This window comes from Chiloscyllium plagiosum, chromosome 22 (genome assembly GCF_004010195.1).
Source record: "Chiloscyllium plagiosum isolate BGI_BamShark_2017 chromosome 22, ASM401019v2, whole genome shotgun sequence".
NCBI classification, from domain to species: Eukaryota; Metazoa; Chordata; class Chondrichthyes; order Orectolobiformes; family Hemiscylliidae; genus Chiloscyllium; species Chiloscyllium plagiosum.
In genome coordinates, this window is record NC_057731.1 from 7,335,487 (window position 1) to 7,347,732 (window position 12,246).

General features: G+C 44.1%; 1 protein-coding gene across 4 annotated transcripts in view; it reads right to left on the reverse strand.

The window, feature by feature from the left end:
• LOC122561037 (protein bicaudal C homolog 1-like) overlaps positions 1 to 12,246 on the reverse strand; it is a 272,727-nt gene that overhangs the window by 128,147 nt on the left and 132,334 nt on the right. For 3 of the 4 annotated variants that reach the window (XM_043712352.1, XM_043712354.1, XM_043712353.1), the window contains exon 3: positions 2,244 to 2,313. In XM_043712352.1, the coding sequence (XP_043568287.1) occupies positions 2,244 to 2,313 (70 nt within the window). Of the gene's footprint in view, positions 1 to 2,243; positions 2,314 to 4,687; positions 4,692 to 12,246 lie in introns of those variants that run through there. The other variant, XM_043712355.1, reaches the window with a different exon arrangement.

Genomic DNA, 12,246 nt, shown 5'->3' on the forward strand with positions numbered 1-12,246 from the left:
CGGCGGAGACGAAGGAATTGGGAATATTGGATGGCGTTTTTACAGGGGGCAGGGTGGGAGGAGGTGTTGTCTAGGTAGCTGTGTGAGTCGGTCGGTTTATAGTAAATGTCCGTGTTGATTCGGTCGCCTGAGATAGAAATGGAGAGGTCTTGGAAGGGGAGGGAGGAGTCTGAGATGGTCCAGATAAATTTGAGGTCGGAGTGGAAGGTGTTGGTAAAGTGGATGAACTGTTCAACCTCCTCATGGGAGCACGAGGCAGCGCCGATACAGTCATCGATGTAGCGGAGGAAAAGGTGGGGTGTGGTGCCAGTGTAGCTGCGGAAGATGGACTGTTCCACATATCCGACGAAGGATCATATCATAGAAGTCATAGTTTGAAGATATTATGAGGAAGGTATAAAGGAGACATCAGAGGTAGGTTCTTTACACAGAGAGTTGTGAATGCATGGAATGCATTGCCAGCTGTGGTGGTGGAAGCAGAGTCATTGGGACATTTATGCGACTGCTGGACATGCACATGGATAGCAGTGAATTGAGGGGTGCGTAGGTTAAGTTACTATATTTTACATTAGGATTAAACCAACATCGTGGGCCAAAGAGCCTGTTCTGTGCTGTACTTGTCTATGTTCTATGACTCTATGATGCTATAACTCTCTGCTACCATGTTTTACACACTGATATCTGTATACTGAATCAGGCAATAGATGATAGTCTGTGATTTGAAGTATGATTGTTGAACTACAAGTTTCACTTCCAATATCTACCCTCCCCTTCTGGATTCTTTCTCTATCCAGAAGCAAATTCTGTTGTTTGGGGGAAAAAAAGCTCTTCAGTGCAAACTTCAATCAGCACTGCCAGCTCTCAATTAACTCAGATCGAGACAAAATAAACTGCAAATGCTGATCCAAGGAGGCTGAAAGAACACAGCAGGCCAGGCAGTATCAGATGCTGGAGAAGTCAATATTTCGGGTATAACTCTGAAGTAGGGTTACACCCGAAACGTTGACTTCTCCACCTCCTGATGTAGCCTGGCCTGCTGTGTTCTTCCAGCCTCCTGTTTGTTTACACTCAATTAACTCTGAAGCTGGTTTACTTTTGAAGGGACTAAAATGTTGACATTGTCAAGTGGGATGGATCCAACTTGAAATGATAGCTTCCAAAATGAGAAGCATAAAAGTTATAGGCCCTTATAGTTATAGTTACAGGCCCTTCAGCCCTCGATGTTGCACCGACCTGTCATACCAATCTGAAGCCCATCTAACCTACACTATTCCATGTACAGTCCATCTTGTGGGAGTGGCTCTACCCCTCTGAGCCAAGTCCAGGGTTCAAATGGTACCCGCTCCAGATGTGCAACATAAAATCGCTGAACATGTTGATTAAAAATATCTGAATCATTCCATAGAGACAGGGAGCACAAATATCCAATACAGTAAAGTACATTTTGTACAGTACCTCATAAACTAGAATATTCCTCTATCCTGGCATCTGAACACAGTCTGACAAACTTGCGACACGATAGTGGCAGAGGTCCTGGGAAAGGCACTGTTTACAGAATTGCTTGAGGCTTGGTTCTTGGTAAATATAGAGCAGTTTCATGTAGAACATAGAACATAACAGCGCAGTACAGGCCCTTCAGCCCTCGATGTTGCGCCGACCTGTCATACCAGTCTGATGCCCATCTAACCTACACTATTCCATGTACGTCCATATGTCTGAGATTACTGTGACATACAGCAGCTTAAAATGATATGGCAATGTCACAGGCCTTTGGAGAAAATGAACAAGCAGGAACCACTGACATCCAGCGCATGACACAAGGATAGAGAGGGTTTCTTTCCATTAAATTAATCTTCGTTTCACAATAGAGAGGCACTTTGACCATTTCTTGGCAATGCTGGAACATGCATTGTGTATCCTCACTAAGCAGCATGTTGAAATGACTGGCATGATCCAGTCCCAGTATGTGCTTTACAATAATTCGAACACAGCAAGCCAAGTGTCATTGTCTATTCTGGAGGTCAGTTACACCACAGCCACTGTGAAAGATCACTTTTCTCCTGATGGCAAGAAACCATTTTCCCCTAGAGGGTACACAGCAATTCTGTATTCTGCAAAATAATGCTCTGTTCAAGGAAGGCTCTGCCAAAATAAACTCAATATCTCCTGCTGCAAAGTTCATTGTTCCACAAATGACTGAACCTTTCCCTTAGCAATTGAATTACTTCTCAAAAGTCAATTACCTTTCTTCGACTTTGCTCCAATCTTCAGTTTTGATGGCCAGGCTATTTGCGTGTTTGTTTCCTCCATAATCTGTTAAAAGACAGGAAAGAGAATGAGAGCTTTTTTAAATGGCTAGAACACACGATCTGTCACACTCTAATACTGAACCAGCTCAATTCATCAACTGCACGGTGGCTCAGTGGGTTAGCATTGCTGCCTCACAGCATCAAGGACCCGGGTTCGATTCCTGCCTCGGGCATCTGTCTGTGTGGAGTTTGTACATTCTCCCTGTGTCTGCGTGGGCTTCCTGCGGGTGCTCCGGTTTCCTCCCACAATGCAAAGATGTGCAGGTTAGGTGAATTAACCAAGCTCAATTGCCCATTGTGTTCAGGAATGTGTAGATTAGGTGCATTAGTCAGCGGTTAAGCGTAGTGGGGTAGGAGAATGGGTCTGGATGGGCTACTCTTCGGAGGGTCAGTGTGGACTTGTTGGGCTGAAGGGTCTCTTTCCACACTGTAGGGATTCTATTTTCTATAGATTCCCCTCTCGCATACAAGAATCAGGATGACCTTGCTGGTTATTTGATGATCAGCCAGAATCTCAAACAATGACAAGGAGAGATATTTGGAAATTAGAACGTCCCATAAATGCCAACAGCATCTGAGGGGCTGGTGATTTAGGGAGGGAATTTCAAAGCTTAGTACAAGTGGTAGAGTTGGGAATGTACAAGAGGTCAGGATACAGGAGCACAGCATTCTCAGAGTTACAGAGTAGAGGAGGGGTGAAGCCATTTGAATAAGAGCATTCGAATTTTAGCGGAATATGGGAGCATGAGTCAATCGCAGCAAGGTTTAGCCAATAACACTGCTTGTTGTAATGGCTCATTTTTGGCACATCCTAAAGCAAAAGTAGATTGTTAAAATTTGAGAAATAATTTGTAATCACAAGTAAATATTTCGCATCAACAACGTTTCCCACACAAAGCGATGCTAAAGCTGCAGTCCAAATTCAGAGTTTATGCCTCAGCCAACTTTGGAGAGAGGCAGTGAGAGGTGGAGGTCGCTTCTTAATGCTTCTGGTATTAAAAAGGCATGGAGTCAAACTCCAGCCACAAACTCTCAAGTCCTCGAAACCGCTTGGAAATTGTTCATGCACATCAAGAGGGAGGGGGAAAGACAGAGTGAGGGAGAGTGAGGGAGAGTGAGGGAGAGTGAGGGAGAGTGAGGGAGACCAAGTGGGAGAGACCAAGTGGGAGAGACCAAGTGGGAGAGACCAAGTGGGAGAGACCAAGTGGGAGAGAGAGCAGGAAAGAAGGGAGGGAGAGAGGAGAGTGGGTTAGAGAGCTGGAAGTAGGTAGGAGCTTAGAGAGAGTGTCATAGAGCACAGAAACAGCCCCTTCGGCCCAACTTGTCCTTGCCGACCAAGTTGCTTAAACTAACATAGTCCCATTTGCCTGCACTTGGCCCTTATCCCTCGAAACATTTTTTACCCAGGTATCTGTCCAAATATCTCTTAAATTGTATCTGCCTCTACTACTTCCTCTGGCAGCTTGCTCCACACATAAATCACCTTCTGCATGAAAAAATTCCCCCTCAGGTCAGTTTAAAATCTTTCCCTCTCACCTTAAACCTAGGCCTTCTAGCTTTGGACTCCCACACCCTGAGGAAAAGAACTTTGCCATTCGCCATATCCATGCCCCTTATGATTTTATGAACCTCTATGAGGGGCATGGATATGGTTTTTCCAGGGAAAAAGAAAAGTCTCAGTCTATCCAAGCTCTCCTTATAACTCAAACCCTCTAGTTTTGGTAATGTCCTTGCTGCAGCCTTACCAGTTTAATAACATCCTTCCTATAGCAATACTCCAAATGTGGCCTTACCAATGTCTTGTACAGCTCTACTATGATAACCCAACTTCGATATACAATGCGCTGATCGATTAAGGCAAGCACGCCAAACACCTTCTTCACTATCCTATCTACCTGTGACTCCACTTTCAAGGAACTATGTACATGCACCCCTAGGTCTCTATATTCGACAACACTATCCAGGGCCCTGCTATTGATTGTCTAAGTCTTGCCCTGGTTTGTCTTAGCAAAATGCAATACCTCACATTTATCCAAATTAAACTCCAGCTGCCATTACCCAGCCCACATTGATCCAGTTGATTAAGATCCCACTGTACTCTTAGATAACCTTCTTTAATGTCCAATTTACCACCAATTTTGGGGTCATCCACATACTTACTAACCACGCCTCCTATATTCTCATCCAAATTGTTTATATAAATGATAAAAGGTGGACCCAGCATGATCCTTGCAGCATACCACTAGTCACAGGCTTGAACAACAACTCTCTACCACTATCCTCTGTCGTCTACCATCAGGCCAATCTTGTGTCCAATTGGCTAGCTCTCCCTAGATCCCGTGTGAGCCAACCTTATGAAACAATCTACTACGTGAAACCTTCTTGAAGGCCTAGCTAAAGTCATGGAGACAATGGCTACTACTCTGCCTTCATCTATCTACTTGGTCACCTCTTCAAAAACCTCTATCAAATTTGTGAGACCCGATTTCCCTTGCACAAAGCCATGCTGGCTATCCCTAATCAGTCTTTGCCTTTCCAAATGCATGTAGCTCCTGTCTCTCAGAATCTACATACACCTCCCCCCCACCCCAGCAACAACTTAGCCACCACTGACATCAGGCTCACTGGTCTGTGGGTCCCTGGCTTTTCCTTTCTTAAATAATTGCACAGACAGTGAAAGAGAGCCTGTGTGCGAGAGAGAGGAGAGGGAGAGAGTGCAAGCGTATGTGTGAGAGTGAGTATGTCAGTGTGTGAGCGAGCAAGTGAGTGAGTATGAAAAAGAGAAAGAGAGAGAGAGAGAGAGCGCGTGAAAGCTCTGACTGTTCAGGAAGTGGATATCGTTCCTCCTCCATGTTGAATAACAATTTTGTAGCAGTGCTGAGTGGTCCATGCTCTCATACCTTCTCACATCACCACCAGTGAATGAACAGGCTACTTACACAACCAGGTTCGAGGCCTGACTGTTTGCTTGGGTGCCATAATAACCACCACATTCATCATAATAACAATATCCTGAGACTACAGAAAGGGCAAAGGAAACTGAAGTGATTACAGTTGCAATACTACACCTCAGAATTTGAGGTTTTGATTGGCCAAAAGCCTGGAAACTGCAAATGAACTTCTGTCAAGAACATGACAAAATGATAATGAAAAAGGGAGAAGAGTTGAGAAAGGGGTGAAACATAGGTTTGGAGGTTCTGTCATAAACTGTCCAATAAAAACAAATTCATTTATCTTTTGATATCCTGTTCTAACAAGCAACATCCATCTAAAATGATGACAAAAATAAGGAGGAGCAGATTGAGGACTGAGTTGAGGAGGAACTTCTTCCCTCAAAGGGTTGTGAATCCATGGAATTCCCTGGCCAGTGAAACAGGTGAGGCTCCCTTGTTATATCTTTTTAAGGCAAAGGTAAATAGATTTTTGAACAATAAATGAATTAAGAGTTATGGCGAGCGGGTGGGTAAGTGGAGCTGAGTCCACAAAACGATTGCTGGACATGCACATGGACAACAGTGAATTGAGGGGTGCGTAGGTTAGGTTATTTTATTTTAGATTAGGAATAATCCTCGACACAACATTGTGGGCCAAAGGACCTGTTGTGTGTCGTACGTTTCTATGTAAGATCATCAGCCATGTTTTACTGAATGGGTCTGAGAGGCCAGATGGTCTATTCCTGCTCCTATTTCTTATGTTCTGCCTTTACTCAAATCAGTTGCTGCTCAGCCTTTCTAACGCCTTCTTGGTTTCAATATCCCAGTTAATCGATGAAAGCTCAGCTAATTTCTTGCAATCAGCCAACCATGTGGCAAAGTGTTAACAACATTGTTCGCAATCCTATTGAACCCTGTTCTTCCATTACTTGCAAGGTTCCTGCCAAAAGCAATGCCAAGAAGGAGGTTATAATAACAGAGAGAGTTCCTCACACAGGCAGCACCACTATTATGGAATTCTCCCTGTCTGAAACACCCAGTGACCACAGGTAATCAGAACAGTCAGCAGAAAGACAGGGGCACAGAGCCACACCAGGCTAGTTACTGAGGGGAAGGAAAATGACTGTTGGGCCAGGAGGAGAAAGAACAGGCAAATGGGAAGGGGTGAGAAGGGGTTTGGTTGCAGGGGAGAAAAGGTGGATGGTGAGAACGAGGAGGAGAAAACAAGATCAGGAAAGAAGAGCAAACATTGGGGAAATGAAGCAAAGAGAGTGTGGAGATAGAGGGTGAGAAAATGAAGTAGAGGAGAGAGGGAATTGAATTAGGTAGGTAAAAACAATGACTGCAGATGCTGGAAACCAGATTCTGGATTAGTGGTGCTGGAAGAGCACAGCAGTTCAGGCAGCAGCCAAGGAGCAGCGAAATCGACGTTTCGGGCAAAAGCCCTTCATCAGGGAATTGAATTAGTTTAAAACAATTAAATCAATTTGAAGTTGGGGTCGTGACCTGTTGGGTCTCTAGGCCTCTATTAGGCTCAGGTGGCTTGAAGGTGCACATTTGAGGCTAAAGTCCTAATCTAAACTTTGGAATAATATGTAACAAATACATATTGAGTCTTCCCTGTCAGGTGAAGTTGTATTTTATAGAAACTCATTTGACTGTTTCTCAAAGTTCAGTGTCAAAATGTGGGGTGCAGGAAAAGCACAGCAGGTCAGGCAGCATCCGAGGAGCAGGAGGGTCTACGTTTCATACATAAGCTCTTCATCTTCCTGAAGAAGGGCTTATGCCCGAAACATCAACTCTCCTGCTCCTCGGATGCTGCCTGGCCTGCTGTGCTTTTCCAGTGCCACATGTTTTGACTTTGATCTCCAGCATCTGCAGTGCTCACTTTCTCTCCAAGTTCAGTATAAATTATTACACAGTATCCCTGGATATACCTTTAAAATTAGCAAAAGCTACTCAATAGGTGGATTGGCCATGCTAAATTGATTAGATTAGATTAGATTAGATTACCTACAGTGTGGAAACAGGCCCTTCGGAAACCAGTCCACATCAACCCTCTGAAGAGTAACCCACCCAGACTATTCCCTCTGACTAATGCACCAAACACTACGGGCAATTTAGCATGGCCAATTCACCTGACCTGCACATCTTTGGATTGTGGGAGGAAACTGGAGCACCCGAAGGAAACCCACGCAGACACAAGGAGAACATGCAAACTCCACACAGACAGACAGTCACCCGAGGCTGGAATCAAACCTGGGTCCCTGGTGCTGTGAGGCAGAAGTGCTAGCCACTGAGCCACCGTGTCGCCCCATAATGTCCAGGGATATGTAGGTTAGGTAGGTTAGCAATGGGAAATGCAGGGTTACAGGGATGGCGGGTGGGGATGGGTCTGGGCAGAATGCTCTTTGGAAGGTCGGTGTGGACTCGATGGGCTGAATGGCCTGCTGCCGCACTGTACAGATTCTGTGATCTTGTCTACCATGTTTCTCTTCCCCATTATAAATTCTCCTGACTCTGCCCGTAATAGACCCACATTTCTTTCAGCCAGAGTTTGCTTTTTAACATACCTATAGAAGCTTTCACAGTCCAGTTTTATGTTTTCTTTTTTGAGATTACATTCATATTCTATTCTCTCATCAGTTTCTTGGCCCTCTTTTGTGCTTTCTAAAACCTCCCAATCCTCCAATATACTGCTGTTTCTTTCAATCTTGTACAATCTTGAACATTCTTAGTTGGCAAAGCTTGAGTAACATTTATTGAATTTTTACACCTTAAAGAAATGTAGTCTTGCTGCAAGTCATGTATTGGTTCATTAAAGACTGGCTATTGTCATGTCTTTTAATGCATTTTCCCATTGCACATCAGCTAATCTGTGCCTCAAGTCTTCATAATTTCCCTTATTCGCATTAAACCTGCAGCGACAGAAACAGTTTGCCACCCACTTTCATCTCCCTTAACACCCACCCCTCTCTCATTCCAGAAGGAAAGCAGCCCTCAGTAGAGTCGAGAGAGGGTGGTGGACTGCTGGTTATTCAGGTCCTCACCCCTAATGACTCTAGCTGCTCCAAGTGGCTCACTGACCATGTCCAAGCCCCTGGACTGGTATCAGAGACTGTCCATGACTAACTGCCAGAAACCCATGAGTGAAGGTTGATTAGACTGTGTACTGCTAACAACTATTGACAAGCTTCTTTGCTTTGTGTCTGCTTTCAACAGCGAGTTAACGCAGAAGCAATAAGAGCCGATTGCTCTGACTGAGCAAACAACGTGACAAAGGCTATGAGCATCCTGGCAGGCTCAGAGTGAGTGCTACAACAGCGAGTGACAAGCCTGGCCCAGTACATGAGCTGGGTCTGTGTCCCTGAGTGCACAATGTTCTTGCTGCAGCATTAGAGAGAGAGTTGAACATGTGGCACCAAAGTGCAAGAGTGTCCTCTCAGGGGACTGGAGGTGTGCCATTGAAGGTTCTTAGCTGCTGGCACATAGCAGATGTCAAAGTCTTTGGTCTTTGGGTGGGGTAGGGTGGGGGAGGGGGGAAAGAGTGTATCCTGTGTGAGATGGAGCATGCCCGGAGGTAGATGCCCAGGGTCCAACATGGAGCTCATTTAGAGCAAGCTGAATTGGCCAGGTACCTGTCCTGGTTTCCACATTAGGTTTTCTCAACATCCGGCTCGTTTGGTAATACAGGAAGGTGAATATTAACGAGACAAGTCGGACTTTCACTAACACATTTAACAACCACCAATCCCCTTTAACTGGTAACTCATCACTGCCTAGAGAGAAGCTCACCTCGCCTCTTGGGAAAAGCAGTGAAGATGGAGCAGGATGTGATAGGCCTCACCAGAAATCTTGTCACAATTCCTAACATAGCCCACATCACTCAAACCTTTTACATTCTGCCCTTGTCAATTTTAATACTTCAAACCTTTTTTCTTCTGAAGAAATAAAGGCTAGTTGGCACGTTTTAATTGTTTGGTTTGATTGAAGAGTCAAGCACATCCAAATATCTACTGTCGCATCTTTTACACGTGAGGGAATTCAAACATTCTCTTCACATTCCTCTCATAATCCATTCAACAAAAAGAATATGTTAGCTGATAGAAATAAAATAAAACGCCACATTGTAATCATTATAAGAAGAAAACGCTCATGTTGGGGAAAGGGGCCTGACTGGAGTTTGCAATCAGTCAGTCTTTGTCAGTGGCTCTTTTGTAATTCCTGCACAGGTATGAGAGACTGGGACATTAATCCTGTGGTTTCACTCTAATCACTACCTCCTTATAAAGAATCCCTAATACATGAACACAATATTACAATTGGTACACATTGCCCAGTACACACACGTGGAATTCTAAATCACATATTTCTCAGTGCTTTTTCTAAATTAATAATAAATCTTATTTATCATCCCAAATCAATTCCGTATTTTTAAAAAATTGTTTATGGGACGTAGGTGTTGCTGGTTGAACCAATATTTACTGCCTGCCTAATTGTCCCTGAAGGTAGAGGCATGCTGCCTTCTTGAAGCACTGCAGTCTTTGGGGTTAGAGAGACACCCACAGTGCTGTTAAGGAACAGTGTTTGAGGACTGAGACCCAGCAACAGCGGAGGAACAGTTCTAAGTCAGGATGGTGTGAGGCTCAGCAGACGGTGATGCCCCTCCAGATTCTAGAAACTCTATCAATATCCTGAACAGAGGCATCTGGAAAGCTTTAGCAAACGAGCACTGGAAACCAGATGGGTGCAAACCAATGAATATTTCTTGAGTGTTCACAGAGGACTCCGTTAGAACTTTATTCCCTCAGGGTCCACGTCCATCTGATCTGACATCACCGATGTTAACCCTTTATTCCACAAAAATTAGCTATAAAATGTTAGGATTTGTTATCACCCCAGTCACAAGGCTCATGAAATAAATCACTTCAGCAACTCACGTCTTAGCTCACAAGTAGTGACCAAGTAGTAACTACCTTCATGGAAGGCAGCAGCTTTAATTAGAATGGCTCAAGACCAGGCATGCATTGGAAAGTTTCCTTGCAGTGTGACAATGACGTAGCTTTAATAGGTTAGTTCATCCTTGCTTGTTTTGAGTGAGAGTGAGTGAGTGAGAGTGCGAGAGAGAGAGTGCGAGAGAGAGAGAGAGAGAGAGTGCGAGAGAAAGAGAGAGAGAGAGAAAGCGAGAGAAAGAGAGGTGCCAAGCTGGCTCCTGAAGACATCCTGAGTAAACAGCTCAGGACGCCTTGGCTTTTTAAAAAAAAAAATAGCCTGAAAGGGTGTGGCCAGCTCTGACCGATTCAGCTTTCTGGGTTTCGGTTTCTTCGGTAACATTGGAAGCTACTGGGGTCTCAACAGTTAGAAGCTTCAGTGAATGTCTCCTGGCTGCTACTCTCTCTGAATTTTCCCTTCATGATTTTTCCTTCTGGATTGGAGAACAGCCTGCGAGAACCTGTGTCTGAATTTTCCTTATTTGCCAAGGGGTGTGTTGATGGGATGTTACTATAATGGAACAGTTTATTAGCAATAGCTACTGTATCTATTATTCTGTTAAGTTTTCCAATAGTTAAGTTATTCTAAATTCCTCTTTCTTCAGTTGCATTTTAACTACAGTGTTTTGCTCAACATCAAGTAAATTAACCAGCCGCACTGCGCCAGGAACAAGCACTGTAACATTTGCCTTTAACATAAGAAGATAACCTAACGTTTTCCTAAAATATTAAGAAGAGATCTGGCCTGGTCTGGTCTGGTCCAGTCAGGTCCATAACAAAAGAAAGTGACTAAAAACTTAATGTTACCATTATATTCATATGCAACATCTACAGGGAACAAGATTTGACTCAGTGCTTCAGAATCGGTGGTTTTCAGAAGCCAGCACTCAATTTCTCAACAATTCCACATTAATGTCACTGCAATGGTAAATTGGTAGACTTTAGTCTTACTTTCCAAACAGTCTGATTAGTTAGTTGTGACGGATTCCAAGTAGGTTTGCAGGTGACACCAAAACTGGAGGTCCAGTGGACAGCGAAGAAGATTACCTCAGATTACAATGGGATCTTGACCAGGTGGGCCAATGGGCTGAGTGGTGGCAGATGGAGTTTAATTTAGATAAATGCGAGGTGCTGCATTTTGGAAAACCAACTCAGGGAAGGGCTTATACACTTAATGTAAGGTCCTGGGAGTGTTGGTGACCAAATAGATCTTGCAGTGCACATTCATAGCTACTTGAAAGTAGAGTCGCAGGTAGACAGGACAGTGAAGAATACATTTGGTATGCTTTCCTTTATTGGATAGAGTATTGAGTACAGGAGTTGGGAGGTCATGTTGTGGCTGTACAGGACATTGGTTCTACCACTTTTGGGATATTGCATGCAGTTCTGGTCTCCTTCCTTTGGAAGGGTTCAGAAAAGATCTACAAGGATGTTGCCAGGGTTGGAGGATTTGAGATCTAGGGGAGGTTGAATAGGCTGGGCTGTTTTTCCTGGAGCGTCAGAAGCTATGGGCTTTATAAACCTATAGAGGTTTATAAAATCATGAGGGGCATGGATAGGGTAAATAGACAAAGATCTTTTCCCTGGGGTGGGGGAGTCCAAAACTAGAGAGCACAGGTTTACGGTGTGAGGGGAAATCTTTAAAAGGGACCTAAGGGGCAACTTTTTCCACACAGAGGTTGTTGCGTGTATGGAATGGGCTGCCAGAGGAAGTGGTGGAGACTGGTACAATTAGAACATTTAAAAGCCATCTGGGTGGGTATATGGACAGGAAGGATTTAGAGGGATATGGGCCAAGTGCTGGAAAACGGGACTAGATTAGGTTTGGATATCTGGTTGGACTGAAGAGTCTGTTTCTGTGCTATACACCTCTATGACACTAAAGATTAATATTCACTGCCTTCAGTATTTTAAAAACTGCAGAGGTCAAGTATTAAGGTTTGAATTACTATCTGCACAACACACTGATGGCGGCATCAATTTTCCACTTTTTCTGGTCTTTTAGGGGCGGTA